The sequence below is a fragment of the Nipponia nippon genome, unplaced genomic scaffold (assembly GCF_047370975.1).
Source record: "Nipponia nippon isolate SJK-2023a ecotype South Korea unplaced genomic scaffold, ASM4737097v1 scaffold_1, whole genome shotgun sequence".
Lineage (NCBI taxonomy): Eukaryota > Metazoa > Chordata > Aves > Pelecaniformes > Threskiornithidae > Nipponia > Nipponia nippon.
In genome coordinates, this window is record NW_028262290.1 from 67,338,674 (window position 1) to 67,357,157 (window position 18,484).

At 39.9% G+C, this 18,484-nt stretch overlaps 1 protein-coding gene across 1 annotated transcript in view; it reads left to right on the top strand.

Moving 5' to 3' along the window:
• Positions 1-18,484, top strand: part of LOC104018200 (dynein axonemal heavy chain 5) — a 172,171-nt gene that overhangs the window by 128,495 nt on the left and 25,192 nt on the right. The window contains exons 68-72 of the mRNA XM_087736582.1: positions 1,471-1,635; positions 5,584-5,851; positions 10,580-10,701; positions 11,933-12,280; positions 17,313-17,501. Of these exons, the coding sequence (XP_087592708.1) occupies positions 1,471-1,635; positions 5,584-5,851; positions 10,580-10,701; positions 11,933-12,280; positions 17,313-17,501 (1,092 nt within the window). The remainder of the gene's footprint in view (positions 1-1,470; positions 1,636-5,583; positions 5,852-10,579; positions 10,702-11,932; positions 12,281-17,312; positions 17,502-18,484) is intronic.

Below are 18,484 nucleotides of genomic sequence, written 5' to 3' on the forward strand. Positions count from 1 at the left end.
GCACTAAAATAGCAGATAAACTGTTTACTTACCTTCCATGCAGAGGAAGTAATAATTAAGACTGTCTCATGACAGATATATGAATATATGAATAGACTGGCAGTTTCTCTACAGTCTGTGATATTTGGATTTTTCTTCTCTAAGTAGGTCTAAAAGAGATGTATGAGCCTATGAGTATCCTCTTTTCACTTTTTTTTGTCTTTAGCTACACTGGAAAGTAGTACTTCTGATTTCCCGCATTTTTCAACTTTACGTGTTACATGTTGTGATAGCATCTGTGTTGTACTTAGGGGACAGCATTTTTTCATGGACCCCTTTTTCAACAAGACCCCCTCCATCCTCTTTCCTTTTCTTCTCCTCAGCTGGTAAGTGAGAGAGAAGTATGGGAGCTCCATCTGCCACAATTTAAACAGACCAAAATAATAAAGCTGTTATGCTCATCAACACTCTTATTGTCTTGCACAACCATCTTTGAAAAAGAATGTCTCTGAACAGTGGTTTCAAAAACTGTAATTATTTTAATTTTTGAGGAAACAGGGGATCCTTTTTGTTATTATCTTCTTTATCTCTTCTTTTTCTACTGTGCTTCCCCAAGTGTTACAGAATTTTACCTCTCTTCGCTAGGGCAGAAGTTACACCTAATAGTGGATGATTGAGTTATTTTTTCTGGAATTCGCGTCTTTCTCAGTCCACCTTGTTCCTGGGTGTTTCTCTCCATAATACATGCCTCAAAATCTGTGCTAGTAGCTTACACAGTTGGAAAATCATGTCAGTCAAAAAAGTGTTTCATATACCAGGATAGCTTTAGAAGTCCTTTTAGAAAACGCCTGTGAAAAGAGGACAATAGAGGCATAGGGATTGTTTGACCTTTAAGGATAAAGTCTGAGCTCTGTTTATGTTTTGTAGAAGTAGATATTCAGTGTAAGAGACTTGAATTGGATAACCACTGGACGGGAGAATTTGTTTGAAGTTCCAACAAATATGTGGAAGATTGTAACTGGGTCAGACGAAAGATCTGTCTAATCTGCTATGCTGTGGAGACAGTGTCAACAATACATGCTTAGAGGAGCTAAGAATGGGGCTGGTACAGAGAAACTCTTTTGTCTGGCTATCCACCAAGCTTTAGCAGTCAGTAATTTAGGGGCAATATCTGGGCTGTCCTCAGAGCAGATCTATTCTGCATGGATTTCTTTAGTTCTTTTTGAAAAACCATTTAGCATCCTCTAGCAACAATGTTCATAGGATGGCTGTTGTGCAAGCAGAATTCTTTGTTTTCTTTGTTTGAAGTTTGCTATCTGAGATTTTCAATGGTTGCCTCCTGTGGACTGTAACTTTTGGTACACCAAAGTTGAAAATGAAAGTTTAGAAAGTCATTGCCTTCCAATGTAGGTATTGGTAAATTCCACATCACTGATTAATGCTAAATAAAAAAAATAAAAGGTACATATTTCTGGTAACTTTTTTTTTTAGGCTCGACACTACATTGCAGAATCTCTTGGAGGGAAATATGCGGAAGGATTTATTCTTGAAATGGAAGCAATGTGGACAGAAAGCGACTGTCGAACACCTTTAACATGCTTTTTATCAATGGGGTCTGACCCCACTGAAAATATAGAACGTCTTGCAAAATCAAAGGTATTCTCCTAAACTGAGTTTGCTAGAGCTGATAAAGACATTTAAAACTATCCTTTGAACTAGAAATGGTATTTCCACATTTTATAGAAGTTTGAATGATGATATTTATATTCATACCAGTGTTCTCTGGAAGTTGATTCTGGACCAGTAGCCAAAATGTGTTTACTGAGGAAATGGAAATGTTACATTCTTGCTTTTTCCAGTTGTTTGATTCCAATGAGCCCTCTGTCTTTATCCAGCAGACTATGGTAGTCCATTACTTACTGAAAGTACTTAGCTATAAGAACAAAGTGATACTTCTGGTTTACACTGTGTCACATTCAGTGTAGGAATCGACAGTGATGACGATTACAGGAAGATACAGAAAAAAAATCATAAATATGGTGACAAGAGAAATTAACTTGGATACCCTACCAGTCAATCAGTTCACTTGATGGAGTCATTCAATATTTCTTACAGCATCACTTTAAGGCACTCTGCTTTATATTTTATGGTTCACAATGTAGATGCAAGTATAATTTTCCCAAGAAGAAGTTATTCACAGTAGATCTCCATAATTTTTTCACCTTCTTAGAATGCATTTTCATTTTGAGGTGCAGGATTTTGGTATGCACTAAGCAAGACTTGCAAAAGTAAGTCTCCAGTAGGAGTTAGTTTCTGTAATCAATTAAGAGAATGAGTGGCTCCTTTGAAAGCAATTCAGAGCACACGATTGAAACTTAACTCTGACTTGCATTGAGGAGTTGAGTATTTCTGTCCCATTGGCCATTTAAGGGGATGAGGGACACTAACCTCCTAAACGAGTCACTTGAAGTCAGCTGGTCACTTAGAGTCACTCTTGCAAGGAGTGGAACAAAATGGTCTCCCGTTCTGTCAAATCTTAAGCAAGACCTTAGCCTGTCTGGGGAAGTGCTGTTAGGCAGAAGGTGCTCTGTAATTGTGACTGTTAAAAGACATCAGTTTTTGCTGTCATTCTGAAAGTATATTGCAGTGGGCAGTTTTAGCATGTTTGCATGCTTTAAGGAAACAGGTATAGGATAATAGAAAGTCAGGTTGCAAAAGAGCTAAAGGGATTGCCTTGTTTATTCACACATGGTTTATGAACAAGGCAACATCAGCTAGGCTGTCATAACCTGAAGTTCACCTGTAATGTCAACTGTAAATGTAAACTGTAATGTTTAACTGTAAAGTTCTTGTCTGATCTCTTGAAGTAAAGATCTTACCACACAGCACATAGAAACCTTTCAAATTTACAAAAACCATCCAGATTCTGCAAATCAAACTACAAACACAGATCTCTTTTTAAGTAAAAATGTATATTAACAATGTGGGTCTGGAGGAGCACTTCAGTAGTTCTCTAGCTTTTAAAAAATGTATCTAGAAATCATTTACAGTTTTCAGAAACATTTGCAAGAGAGCTTTGTGTTTATTTTGCTAGTATGTCAACAAATTGTACTTAGTCCCTGTCTTTCTCTGGGCTTTCTCTGTTTTTTTTTCAGAATAAACCTTTGACTTAACATAGGTTAGCTGCACCAAGGATCTGATCTTGGCATATAAGTGTTTCTGTACCTCCAAAGTATCTTTTTTTTTCCCTTAATGATTGATAGAAAACTTCCAAAAGACATGCTGGGCCTATTTTTCAGTGATTTCCCTTTTACGGGCATGATTTTTAGCCTTAAAATGGATTGTCAGTACTGGTGGTACCTCTAAGTACGATATTAACAATATAAATCAATTATCTGCAGTTGGAAATGTTCAAATTTGTGACCAGAATTTATTTTTCACTCTAAAATTTAGTTGTTCAGATGGCCTTCTCCCAAAGAAATGGAAACACTATGTATGACTACTGAGCTGTATAACCTTGTTTATAAACCAAGCAAGCTCTATCTCAAAACTAGTTGCATTTCTGGCCCCTTTACTTTCATGTGAAGGTGGAGTGAAAATTTAACTTTCTGAATTAAATTGAAGTTCATTATGCCTAGCACTTTGACTTCATTAAAACCAGTTATTTTTATTACTGTAGAGATAGTTTCTTCTTTTAGGGAATGAATCACAGAACCTTCAACTGAACTCTCAGGGCCACTGTAGTGACTAAAATGACAGTATTTTCATCTGGATAGCAATGTATTAAGATGACACAGATATATTGGTATGACTCACTATTGAGAGAAACATTCTGTACACAGACATTTTGATAGAGTTTTTTCAGAAGGAGTAAAATGAGGACAATCCATAGTGAAAAATATTTTTTCCTTATCTTAATGTTTCTTTAGCCTTTAAAGATTGTACATTTGAGAGGTAACATTGCTGAGAAGAGCAAATTATGAGCAGATGCTTTGTAAGGGAATAATGTAGCAGCTGAATATTTATGCACTCTGCAGGGGTAGTCCTAGTCTTTGACTTATGGGAGTGCTAGCTGTACTCAGATACATCTTAGAAAAGGTAAAGTTTTTGCTCCTCCAGCACATAGCCAACTTCACAGGCTATTTAGCTTTGCTTCTTTTAGCTGCAGTTTCAGGTTGTACTGACCTGGGAGCAGGATTTAACTGCTTTCTTATCTTTGGCATTCTCTTCTTAAATCTTTTGCCAGGATGTGGAGGATCATATACAGCAGCTGTATTTATACTGTTCAGTAAAATCAGGTCAGGGCCTGTTCTCTGACCCTAAGGCCAAATGACCCAGCACAGCTCGTGTCCATATGCTTAACCTTTTTCTCCTGCAAAAGTAGGGCAGCTGCATCCATGCTGTTTAGGACTGGATGACTTCTTTCTTTGTTGTTTCACATTGAGAGTCCCAGTAGCAGGAAAACTTAAGATTAACTTTTGTAGCTCTCAGCCAGCCGAAGATAGGCCCAGATTGATAAGTCTTTACACAGCTCATCGCTCACAGCATGAGGGATACTCAGTTTTAGGTCTTGAACATGAAACTCTCTATGAAACTAAGTCTTTTCATCAATTCCCTTGCCCTCAACATGTATACAGAATAATATGTTCAACTGGGTTTGATAATTCTGGTATTCCCTGGTAGGAGTCAGGCAGCCTGCCTAAGCCAGGGGACTACTTAACAAGAACAAGGGTAGTAAGAAAAATAAGCAAGAGGGGGTCTGCCTGCACGTTGCTTACAGACTTATATGGTCCTGATCGCAACCTAGTCAGCTTGTCTTTTTCAGATCCCCTTGGGAGAGCTTGTATCATCTTCTGTTTTTCTGAACAACTGGCTTTCTTCTCCCATGGCCTCTGGAGGAAAGACTCCATACATTTCCAGAATTCTTGTGTTTGCATTTATGAGCTTTGTCTCTTCTGAATCCAGAAAACTAACAGATGGAAAACTAGCTAGAGCTAGCAGATCACCAAACTAGAATCCTCTGAATCAGTGGCTCCACAGCTGCCAATTAACAATACAGGATGTTTGCTAAGGAATGACTTAATGTGAACTGATCTTTCCTGTGCTGCCTGCTTCCTTGACAGTTCTCTGTCAGGTGAAATAAATATGTTCAGACAGTAAAAATACCCCAAAATTGTTGGCTTTACTCTGTGCATTAATTAGTATGTGGAGCTTAATATCTGTCCATCTCAAGATAGTCCACATCATAGGAAAAAGAACAGTCCGGCAGCTATGTTGCTGTGTGTAAGTCCTGCTTTATTTGGGGAAGTGGGGAAAAGGAAGGGAAAATGTTTCAGTTGTCTTATCTCATTGACTTTGTCAGACCTGCAAAAAAAAGATTATGTCCAGTGGGTGTAGTTTTCTTTCAGCAGGTGGAAGATAAGAGCAACTTGGAGGGTTTTGCTTTTTTGTTTACTCTGTTTTAATATAATCAGTCTCCACTGATGTTAGCGGTTTTCTTTGTGGCACAATGTCACCACACATGGACCTACAGAAGCAATACATCATGTGTATATATAGTTCTAAAGAACTATATATAAAAGAAACTTTCTTTTTTCCTTCCAGAACATTCCCTGTCGTGCCATTTCAATGGGTCAGGGCCAGGAAGTCCATGCAAGGCGCCTGTTAAATCAGTGCATGCAAGATGGAGGATGGCTCCTTCTACAGAACTGCCACCTTGGCTTAGAGTTTCTTGGTGAATTAATGGACACTGTTGCAACAACAGAATCTATGAGTGAAGGTTTCAGGACCTGGATCACTACAGAGGCTCACCCAGAGTTTCCTATTAATCTTTTACAGTCCTCTATCAAATTTACTAATGAACCCCCTCAAGGTAGGAAACCATTCTTTTTTTGAGTTTTGGGGCTTGCTTCCCTCCATTCCCCCCATGTCACTATACTATGTACAGTGTTTTGGTTTTTATTCTCTGTTGTTTCGTTAGCTAAATACAACACTGTGTAAGTCAGTCTTGCGATGTGTAAAGCATGACTCTTTTGGGGAGAAAATGGATATTGTTTCTTTTTGTAACAGAAATTGATAGTGATTTTGTTGTTTGTGTAGAACCTGTGGAGAATGCCAGGTCAGTGGTCCTTTCTTAAGCTTAGTACACTCTGTCACTCTTTTCTTTCTGTCCTGTTGACCCCACCCAAGGATGCAAAGGGGGACCGATCCTGTGATCTACTGGATAAGGAAAAGGAAGGACTCTTCTGAACACCCAGCCTCCACCTCCCAAGCTGCAGTGTGTAGCTGTGGCTATTGCTCCTTGTTATGTCATCTGGCACTGCTGACAGGAGACTGACCCCAGCATCTTTGTAATTGTCCTTCACATATTTGTGAGCTGCTACTGAATCACCCCTTAGCCTCTGTCACAGGCAAGACAGTTAAAAACAACCCATAGTAGATCTGAATACTGGGGTTTACTTAAGAACCGATGAGATTAGGCCTTTTATACTACTTGCTTATTTTACACACTCACTCATGCTCCCAGCCTCCTGTGTTGCATTCATTTCTGCTTGACTTCCCTTCCCATTGGAGAGATCACTGCTGGCCCAGGAAGGTCGGGCAGAAAGTCATGTTGGTTTCATGCTGTGCAGCTACTTGGAGGTACCATTCTTGGGCATTACTGGCCTAGGTCCCTGGGCATCCCCTGACATTTGCCTCCATGCCTCTCCCCTACCTCCAGGATCTTTCCCCACTTCCAGGAAAGTTTTCTCAAGCTAGGAGGTTCATCTCGTGCTTGCTGAGCCTCTAAGCCCCCAGTTTTCCTAACCTAAGTGGTCTATGTGCAGAAGTACAATGTGTGATCAGTGTCCTAATTGGACGTTCTGACTCATGTTTCTGTATTAATTGGAGGATTCAGGATGTTTTTCTTTTTGCAGCCTGTACCATTTGCAGCTAGCAAGTAGGTTTGTCCTTGAGAGTTCAAAATTTCAGTTTTGGACAGCCACCATCCCTCATGTGCACACAATTATCTGCTGCCTTTCAGTATCACGGTTTAAGCTGTTTTTTGCATACCACAACCTCCTCTTCGGCAGACTGAACAAACTCAGCCTTCTTGTCCTATCTTTGTAGGTCACACACTCTCAGTACCTGACCCCCTTTATTGCCCCATCCAGTTTCTCCACACCTCCCTTGTGTGCCAAATGTGGTCAATATATCTGAGGGGAAGCCTGATCAGTGCTAAGTGGAAAGTGATAAGAACTTTCTTCAGTTTGCTGGCTGTGCTTCTTCTAAGGTAGCCCACTGTCTGGATTGCCTTATTTGCAAGAAGAGTACAATTTTGGCTTATAGTCAGCCTGGCATCTGCGATAACCCTGAGATGCTTACCAGTAGATCTCAGCTAGCAGGTCTCAGCTTGTACAAATCCATGGGGTTATTGTGCTGCAGGTGCAGAACTTTACACTTCTCCTTGTTGAACTTCATGCAGGTTTTGTTGGCCAAGTCTTCATCTCTCACTAGATCCCTCTGGGCTGATGCTCTGCCATATAGTATGTCATCCACAGTCCCTAATTTAGTATTGTCTGCAAATTTGTTGAAGTTGCCTTTTCTCTCCTTATCCAAGCCACTGATGAAGATATTGAGCAATATCTGTCCCTAGTGTACTTTGCTTTTTTTCTGGCTGCTAGGATATCTTAAGCCATTGATTACTTACTATTCTTTGAGCCTAGTAACCAACCTGCTAGCCTTCTACAGTAAGATGATTGGTTTAGTGGATGAGAGGAGAGCATAAGGTGTTTATCTTGACTTCAAGAAGACTTTTGACACAGCCCCCAGTACATCCTTAGAGACATACTGATGAAGTAGGCATTACAGAAGCGGACAGTGAGGTGGATTGAAAATTGTGTGAACTCCTAGGCTCAAAGAGCTGTGATCAACAAATTCAGCTGGAGAGCAGTCACCAGTGACGTACCCCAGGTACCACCAGCAGTGGTTAAAATTTTCACTAATGACCTGGATGATGGGACACCCTCAGCAAGTTTATAGTTGATACAAAGTGGGAAGAATGGGCTGATACACCAGAAGGTCATGTTGTTTTTCAGTGGGAGTTTCACAGGCTGGAGAAATGGTCTGACAGGAATCTGCTGAACTTCAACGTAGGGAAATGACAAGTACTCCCCCTGGGGAGAAAGAACCTCATGCACCCATACATGATGGGGCTGACTAGCTGTAGGGCAGCTTTGCAGAAAAGAACCTGGGTTCCTGATGGAAATCAAGTGGAATATGAGCCAGCAATACGCCCTTGGAGCAAAGATGGCATGCAACACCTCAGCTGCATTAGGAAGATCATTTCCAGCAGGTTGAGGGAGGTGATTCTTCTCTACTCGGCCGTGGTGAGAGCACATTTGGAGTGGTGTGTCCAGGTCTGACCTCCCCAGTGCAAGAAAGACATGGACAGAACAAGTCCAGTGAGAGGCCACAAAGATGCTGAAGGGATTGGAGAACGTGACGTATGAAGAGAGGCCTAGAGACCTATGATTTAACCTTGAGGAGAAGAGGGGTATCTTATCAATGCATATAAATATGTGATGGGAATGAATAAAGAAAACAGCAAGACTTTTCTCAGTGGTGCCAAGTGACAGAAAGAGAGGTGATGGACACAAATGGAAATTCAGGAAATTTCACTTCAGCATCAGAAAAAACTTAACCCACTGTGAGGTTGGTCAAATACTGGAACAGCTTGTTCAGTGAGTTTGTAGACTCCATCCTGAAAACCCACATGGACAAGATGCTGAATAACCAGCTCTAGTTGCTTCTGCTTTGAGAGTGCAAGGTGACCTCCAGAGGACCCTTCCAACCTCAACTATTTGGGGTTATTCTGTGTGATATGAAAACATCGAGCTTTTCTAGGTAGTCTCTAACCTGTTGCTTTCCTGCCGTTGAATGCCTCTCTCTTACCCAAACTATGCTGCTACCTGCAATTGTCCTTTATATGTTTATAGAAGCAACTTACTACCCTGACTTATATCTACTTATTAGGTATGATGAGGGAAGGTTACTTTGTGTTTTGGACTATGGCAGAAAGAAATCCTCAAGCCTGGCACTTATTTTGTCTTTTAACTCCCTGATCTTTAACTAACTGTGTAATGCATTAACTTGCCCTTCATATTTATATATATATGTTGCCACAGATTTCAGTTAATGAAGTCAGTAGGAGCTGAGAATTTTTATCCAAGGTCGTATTTAATGCCTCAGTCATTTAAGCCTCCTATTTCAGTATTCATCTTCCTTTGAACATTAGTAAGATGTCTACAAAATGTCTGATCTTTTGAAAGACATCCTGTTTCAGTGTATATACTCCACTCTCAAGAGCAGTCAGTCTCCTGTTAAAAATTTCTTCTCTTCTCCTCCCCCCTTTTTAATTCAGTGCTCAGCATCTTTTTATTGTACTGTGATCATTCAAATGATCATTCAAATGATATCATTCAAATGGTAACACCCTATAGCTCCAAGAGGCTATTTTATAAGTCAGGTTATAGCCAATTTACAACTTACATTTAGTAATAGGAATATGCCCGGTGTAACAATTTAAGTCAGGATGAATTATAAACAGTTTAGTTTTCTGATACTATCCTGCCACATTGGTAGCACGATGTGATAAGGCACTTTTGTTTGATTACTTTGTCTTGATTTTTGAACTCTCTTATGATACCCTTATAATATTTTGAAAAGCTATTTGTTTGAATATTGTTCTACAGGATCTTTGTGAAGTAGGAAAGAAGCAAAAAGGCTTTTATTGTGTCATAGGAAGTATGATGGCTTGGACAATCTATTCAATGCACTTGAAATCTGTCTTTTTAGACTTGTGTTAAGCTGATTAGGTGGAAGATATCATAAGAGGGACTTGGTGTCAGCAACTCATGCTTGGTGTTGTCTGCCAAAGGCAGATGATGCTTCAGTAGCGCTGCCTGAAAGCATCTGGGAGTAGCGGGGCTTGTGTATTTCATGGAACCTGACATTGTATCAGTATGATCTGCCTAAAGCTGTTCCTGCGATATGAAAAGTCAGTGCTCAAACAAACCTCCCCAAGTATTAGTATTTCCACTATGAATTTAGGTTCTTGTCTCATCAGCTTGGTGCCTGTATGCCAGTTTAAGAAGCTGCATACAGAATTTTGAGATTGTTATAGGAATGAAATCTAAATAAAATCGTCTTCAGTAGAACTAAAATCTCATTTTACATGTAAATATCAAAACACAAACTCTTGGATATTCAGTGCTATATTTCATATGAAGGTAGGTGTCTTTTTGATTGCCATATAGCTGCTGAATAGTTATGTTTATATTTCAGTTGTTATTGGTAACTTTTAGAATATGATTACTTAATTGTAATTCCTTCCAGACTCACGAACCTAATTTGGTGTGTCATCTACCTGAAACAAAATGTAATTGAAGTTCGCCTGCTATGACCAGCTGAACAGATAATTGATTCAAAGGGGTTATTTGAAGCTATAAATAAGATGACACTGTAAATTGGAATAGAGAATTCAGCTTAACGGAACTTGGACTTATGGGTTCCATACATTTTTTTGCTCATATATTACATTTTTATACTTATTTTCTAGGTGTGAAAGCTGGCTTGAAACGAACATACTCAGCTGTTACTCAGGATCACCTAGAAGTGAGCAACATGCCACAATGGAAACCATTGCTATATGCTGTAGCATTTCTTCACACAACTGTTCAGGTTTAAAAATATGTTTCTTTTCTTCTGTCATAAAGCCATGTTTCATTTATTAATGCACCATGTTATTAAATGAAAAGCATGTTTAAATGGAAATCCCATGTTGGTAGATTAATGCAAATAAAATAAGAAAGAAAACAACACACCTCTATTACTGCTACTGTCTTAGAACTCTGCTCATGTTGATCTTGTACCTCCAACAGGGATGGTATTTCAGAGGAAAAAAGGACAGTCAACCAATGATCAATTAGTGTACTCTTCTGTTAAAGTCTTTGGGCATGGCTGTGTGATCTGTCTTTCAACTAACTGTTTTTTTGCTAATATTTTAAATCATAAAAGCACATTAAAGAAATTTACAGCTTGGGTTGGAAAACCATAGTCTTAAAACTGCTGCTTTCACAATGAGAAGGGCTAAGAGGGTGAATATAAATCCTTCCTGCACTGAAACCTGTAGGAGGAAATGAAGGTGGAAGATGATTTTGAGTCTTGCCTTTCAGAATTTCCATTAAAGAAAGTGCTTTATGGATTAACCACAACTTTTCATCATTCTATTCACAGATTTTGCAGTATCCTTAGTTTATATTTGGTGCCTAGTTAATTTAACTCTGTGGCATCCATGGACTGATACATTGTGGTCCAATGGAAGCCTGTGGTATGCTTGTCTTTGGCCCATCACTTCTGTCTTGGTGGAAGTTAAGAATGTTTAAATACCAGATATTGCCCTAACGACTACATACTGGCAGCTGAATCTGTAAATGATTCAGTAAGAAGCAGCTTTTGCTACTTGCATCTGCACCATCCACAGTCATCAGTGCTATGAATATACCTAGTCCAGAGAAGGACCACAGACAATGATCATGGCTGATGAGTTTGGACATAATTTCCTAAAACGGTAGCTTCATTTTTGAAATTCAAAAACTATAGTTCTAGACTCACAGATTCTCTGCACTTTAAAAAAAGGATTTTTTCTTTGTGTAAATGTTAATATTCCTATTCTTTGTTCGTAACTCTCTACTGATGATGATAAATGAAGAGATATTTAACTACTAGGTAATTAATCAAGCATTTGGCCTTGTGTGTGTTAAGAGAAGAATCATTTTTTTAAAGTTGGTGAAATACAGCTCCAGCTGGACTGCTGCATTCTTAGCATATTTCATGTATTCTTCTGCACTTAATGTTTTCTTCACAATTACTATCAATCAGCCTTTTACCTTTAACTCTATCTATTTTACAGGAAAGACGAAAGTTTGGTCCTTTGGGCTGGAATATTCCTTATGAATTTAATCAGGCAGACTTTGCAGCCAGTGTGCAATTTGTTCAGAATCATTTGGACGATATGGACACTAAACGTGGAGTGAACTGGAGCTGTGTTCACTATATGCTTGGAGAAGTACAGTATGGTGGCCGTGTAACTGATGACCTTGACAAAGCACTGCTGAATACATATGCAAGAGTGTGGTTTGGAGAGCATATGTTTAGTGAAAAATTCTGTTTCTACAAAGATTATATTATTCCAAAAGGGAAAACAGTTGAAGACTATCTCCAGTACATAGAGCAATTGCCAGTGATTGATACACCCGAGGTAAAATATTTCAAGATATTAAAGGGAGTTTTTGTCAGATAAATAAGTTAATCAGGTATATTTTCCAGATCTATTAATGTATAGGTCAAGATTAGCAGGCAGAGCATTATAGTGGGTATCTAGTGTAGATCTGCTGACCACAAAGAGGTAGATGAGGCCGCCTTCAAACAATTTGAAGAAGTCTCACAGTCACAGGCCTTGGTCCTCATGGAGGACTTTAATGACCCTAATTATCTGCTGGAAGGGTGATAGAGCAGGGTTCAAGCAGTCTAGGAGATTTCTTGAGTGCATTAATGACAACTTCCTGGCACAGATAACTGAGGAGCCAAAAAAGAAAGGCGCTTGTCTGGACCTGATACTTACAAGCAAGGAATAACTGGTCAGAGATGTGAAATCCGGAGGCAGCCTTGACTGCAGTGACCGATAGTGGAGTTGAGGATCCTAAGAGGAGGGACTAGCGCAAAAAGCAGGACCACAGCCCCGGATTTCAGGAGAGCAGACTTCAGCCTCTTCAGAGGTTTCTTCCAGGCTTGGAAGAATCCCATGGGATATGGACCTGGAGATAAGAGGGTCCAGGAGAACGGTTTTATATTCAGGGATCACCTCTGCTAAGCTCAAGAAAGATGCATCCTGACACATAGGAAATCAAAGGCAACAGGAGGCCTGAATGGATGAACAAGAAGCTTGTAACTGAATTCAGACATAAAAAGGAAGTGTAGAAGAGGTGGAGGCAGGAGCAGGTGACCCAGCAAGAATATAGAGCTACTGTCCAGTCTTGCAGGAATAGGGTTAGGAAAGCCAAGGCCAAAGTGGAGTTGAATCTGTCAAGGAATGTGAAGGGCAACGAGACAGGATTTTACAAGTACGTGAACAGCAGAAAGATGACTAGGGAAAATGTGGGTCCATTGCTGAATGAGGCAGGAGAACTAGCGAGAAATGATATGGAAAAGGCTCAATGCCTTCTTTGCCTTAGTCTTTACCAGTAAAACTGGCCTCCAGGAATCCCAGGCCCCTCAGATGAAAAGTCTAGAACAAGGAACTTACCCCTGGTGGAAGAGGACCAAGTTAGAAAGTATTTAGACAAACTGAACAGATCAGGTTCATGGTACCTGATGGGTTGCACCCATGAGTGCTGATGTCATTGTCATTGTCAGGACACTCCCGATTACTTCTAAGTGGTCATGGTGATTCAAAGAGGTTCCTGAAGAATCGAAGATAGCAAATATCACTCCAATCTTCAAGAAGGGAAGAAAGATCTGGGGAGCTACAGGCTGGTCAGCCTCACCTCAGTGAGGAAGGCGCTGGAGAAAATCCTCTTGCAAAGCATTTCCAAACACATGAAGGACAAGCAGGTGATTGAGAGTAGCCAACATGGATTTGTGAAGGAGAAATTATGCTTAACCAACCTGTCGGCCTTCTACAATGAGGTAACCAGCTTAGTGGATGAAGGGAGCCCAGTGGATGTTTTTTACCTCAACTTTAGTAAGGCCTTTGACACTACCTCCCATAACATCTTCATAGACAAGCTGACAAAGTATGGGATAGATAAGTGTGCTGTGAGGTAATTTGAAAACTAGCTAAATAACCAGTCCCAGAGGGTTGTGATCAGTGGCACAAAGTCCAGTTGGAGACAGGTCACTAGTGCTGTATGCCAGGGGTCAGTACTGGGGCCAATATTGTTAACATCTTTGTTAATGACCTGGATGATGGGGCAGAGTGCACCTTCAACAAGTTGACAGGAGATACAAAACTGGAAAGAGCAGCTGATAGACCACATGGTTGTGCTGCTATCCAGAGAGATCCAGGCAGGCTGAGGGGAATCTCATGAAGTTCGACAAGGGGAAATGCAAATTCCTGCATTGGTTGTCCTCGTGGACAACTAGCTGACCATGAACCAGCAATGCACCCTCATGGCAAGGAGGCCAACAGTATCCTAGGCTGCATTAGGAAGAGGGAGGTGATCCTTCCTCTCTACTGGGCACTGGTGAGACTATATCTGAAGAAGTGTCCAGTTCTGGGCTCCTCAGTACAAGAAAGATACGGACTTATTGGAGTGAGTCCAGAGCAGGGCCATGAAGATGCTTAAGGGACTGGAGCATCGGTCATATGAGGAAAGGCTGAGAGAGCTGGGACTCTTTAACCTGGAGAAGAGGAGGCTCAGGTGGGATCTTTTCAATACGTACACTCCTGTTGGGAGAAAAGATGGAACCAGAGTCTTCTCAATGGTACCCAGTGAAAGGACAAGAGGCGATGGGCATAAATTAAACAACAGGAAATTCCATCTGACAAGAAAAAAACCCACTTTCTTACAGTGGAGGTGGTCAAGCACTGGAAGAGGTTGCCCAGAGAGGTTGTGGAGTCTCAGTCTTTGTAGATATTAAAATCCCAACTGGACACTGTGCTGGACAGCCTGCTCTAGCTGACCCTGCTTGAGCAGGTGCTTTGGATTAGACAGTCCTCAGAGGCCCCTTCCAAACTAAACTATTTTGTGATTTTGCAATCCTGTATGGGATTGAGCAGACATGCGAACTGAGAAATAATGAGAATAAAAAAGCCATACAGTCTCATTTTGCAAGTTATAATTGGGAGATTATTCTACTTTGACAACAGGAAGATCTGGATGTTGCCATGAATTGATGGGGTAGAGTGCAGGATAGCTCCTGGTTGCAACCACTTTTACATGACCCAGTGTGTGTACACTGCAGTGATCACATTAATTGGAGGACTGCAACTTTCTGCTCGCTCTAGTACAGGCACACTGATAAAGTTAGTTAAAACTGAAACAGAAGTGAATGCTCTGGATTTCTGTCTCATTGCTATTAAGTTGATTAATGCCTTTGGAAGTAAGTTCTATTAAAATTAAATAGACAGGACTGAACAGAAAAAACTGGATTTCTGTTACTGATAATGTGCTGGCTGAGAGGGTGAGAAGATTCCAAGGTCATAAAATAAACTTGAAAAGTTTTGAATCTCTGAAAGTAGTGAAAGCAGAATGCAAAGGTATTTGTGCTGGCAACGATGCACCTTTTCCAAGTGAGGGTAAACGCAGCCATGATAACGCACCAGTGGGATTCATCTGAGCCCAGCTTGTGAAGTGGTTCCTATCAGTGTATGAACCTTGATTCTATCAGATTTCGGGTGCTACTTTCATGGATCTGCTTTTCTAAGCACTTGGGAACCTATCTCACAATGCTGCAATGTATTTTTAAAGTATTTTGATGCCTGTAACAAATCTGTATGTATGGTTTGATGTAGGGGAATTTTACCTTTGACTTTTATGTAAATAGGCTCAAGTCCAGGAATGCAAGCATCTTTTTCTCCTTCACATTTTCACAGGTTAGGAAAAAAGCTATGACTTTCTTCTGTCATTCCAAAATCTGTCAAAATTGCTCATGGAAACCTTTAACCTTTTAATCTCCCAGTCGTCTTCGTTCCACAAAGGATATTGTGCTAGTCAAAACAGTATATCTTTGTTTCCTCCCCTTTCCATTTTTGGTTAAGAAAGAAACACTGAATAAGTCTGATTGCTGTATCCTTGCTCTTTTGATGAAATTTCAACCTCTGATCAGAATAAACACTGACTTCTGAAGAGGGCTATTGAACTCAGCAATCCCTTTGAAAATGACTTTGATTTCAGAGGGGTATAGAGCTTTAGCAATTGGTTTGAGGATTTATCAGGCTAAAAAAAACCCTGAAAGACAGAATCCAACATCCTCTTTTTAATCAAAATTCCCAGAGATTTTGGATCAAAAAGAATGAGAGATTGAGCTCCTTGATTAATATACAGGACATCCAGGACACTAGTCCACCCACTGCTTCACTGCTCTGGTTCACACGCAATATTAGGTCTGTACTGTGTTCTTTGTGCTGTTGTAAGGATCAGATCCACAACTGGTGTAAATCAGTGCAGCTTTGCTGGCTTTGACAGAGATGCAGCCACTTATATCCTTTGTCTCTGAGTTTCTGGATTTGCAAGCATAACAATATTACATATGGTCCTTTTTATTCTGTCCTCAGAGTATGTAAATATTGGTTACTAGAAGCGTCTTCTTGTAATATACCAATTCTAATGTAAAATATGAAAAAATGAAAAATGAGAAAGGGAAGATTGCTTGGCTTTGGTGCTCAGTTTGAGGGCAAGCCTTTCTCATTGTAGGATCAGTGGTTCAAAGTTTGTAAGAGATAGTTAATAGCTGTAATTAAATGAGGGCTTGTGAAATAAGTCACAGTACAATTCCTCCTGGAGAAGAGTTGCAATTGTCAACCTGACAATTATAGACTTACTGATATTTCAGTGGAAGTTTCTGAGAAAGCTATTATTATTCAGACAAAGGGCAGCTTTGTAGTAATTCTGTGCTAGCTGTATCTTAAATAAAATAATTCAATTTCAGAAGAAGGGGAAGTAAGGAGTGGGGGACTTAAACCAAAAATAGCTAAACCATAAAATATCCTAAATATATCACCAGTCATAAAATCTTTAGGTACTTCAAATATGGGCAGTGTTTTATTCACTGTGCTGCATGCCTTATAAGCCCAAGAGACTGAGTAAAACAAAATGTGTTAGAAATGGTAACTGGTCTGATTATTAGGGGCATCTACTCGAGCTGGTACAACAGGAATAGATCTATAGAGACACAGAGCTAGTGGTGAGGGGTCAGTGTCCACATATGACATGTTTCCAACAAGCTCTAGTCTGAACCAGTGGAAAGGAATCAGTTTGTACCCCCTGATAGCACTCCACAGCATGATCCAAAGCCTGCTACGTGAAGATAAGCAGATGAGTTAAAAAAACCCCACTCATATGAGTGAAAACGCTATCATACATGTAGCCTGTGTTAATGGTTTTGTGTAATTTGCGCTTGGTCCTTAGCCAGTTAAATGGGTGTACTTCCACTGACCTATTCGTATCTGTTGTTTTATAGAGCTGAGGATTTTCTTCCTTGTTTATCCATTTTCATGCATTCTTTAATTGATATAATTTTAGAGGGACAGTTGCACTTTTTTTTCCTATTTTTTTCCCTTTTACTTTAAGGTGTTTGGACTTCACCCTAACGCAGATATAACTTACCAGACTAACCTGGCTAATGAGACATTAAGTACAATAGTGAGCATCCAGCCCAAAGACAGCAGCACTGGAGGAGGGGAAACCCGAGAAGCAGTGGTGCAGCGTCTTGCTGATGAGATGCTGGAGAAGTTACCTCCAGATTATAACCCTCATGAGGTAAATGCTGCTTTATAGATACAGATGTTTTATGTATGTATGTATGTATGTATGTATATGTTTTATGAGTTTTATTGTGGTTCTTAAATTTACCTGGCATGTGTTTCAAAAAGCTCTTAAAACTTTGCGTAGTGTTTTATAAGACTGTTTTGGCTTATTATCTAAAATATTCTTACATTGGAAGCATATATTTCAAATGCCATAGTCCACTTAATTAGTCACCTTAACTCAGAAGAGCCATTAGAGACTTCAGAAAGTTCTTGCCCTCCTTAGCAGCTTAGAGGACACCAGTGCCTCTTTCTGAAGGATCAGTGATCTTATACTTGTTAGAGCTTTCAATTTACCTACTCTTATTACAATACCACCCGTATGAATAATGGATTTTATCACTGACCTTTTCATGCCCCAGATTTCTTGGCGTTTGAGCAGATACATTTGTCAATCTTTTCTTACTTTTTTGATTAAGTCTCATTAAATGGAAAAATCCAGCATAAAGCACTCTTGCATCAGTTTGTAAGTAGGATTTGGTGTCTTGCCATGTGTTTCATGAACAGTAACTGTTGAAAAACCCTCATTTCCACAATTTAATTATTTACAATTCTGTTTTGCTCTGATAGTGCTTTTTTTCCCTGGTTGCGGTACAAGCTTGTGGAGTGCCCAGTGTGCGGTATTGCGACTTGTTATGTTATACTTTATTTTCTTCTCTGGCCAACTTAGCATGTCCACCTAGATTACAAACAATAGTCTTGGGGCCCTGGCAATATTTCCTGTCTTCTGTTCTACTATTTGTCTCAGATTTAATATGTCTTGTATAGATAGCCTCTTCTGTACTGTCATCATTCAACTCAGAACTTCTCTTTTCATTCCCCTCTTGGCAAGCTACTTACAATCTACAACTTTTTTTGGTGAGGTTTCCTAACAGCTTTCTCCATATAGTTATTTTTCCATCCATCCCTGCTTGTGTCTCTCTTTTTTTGTCACCT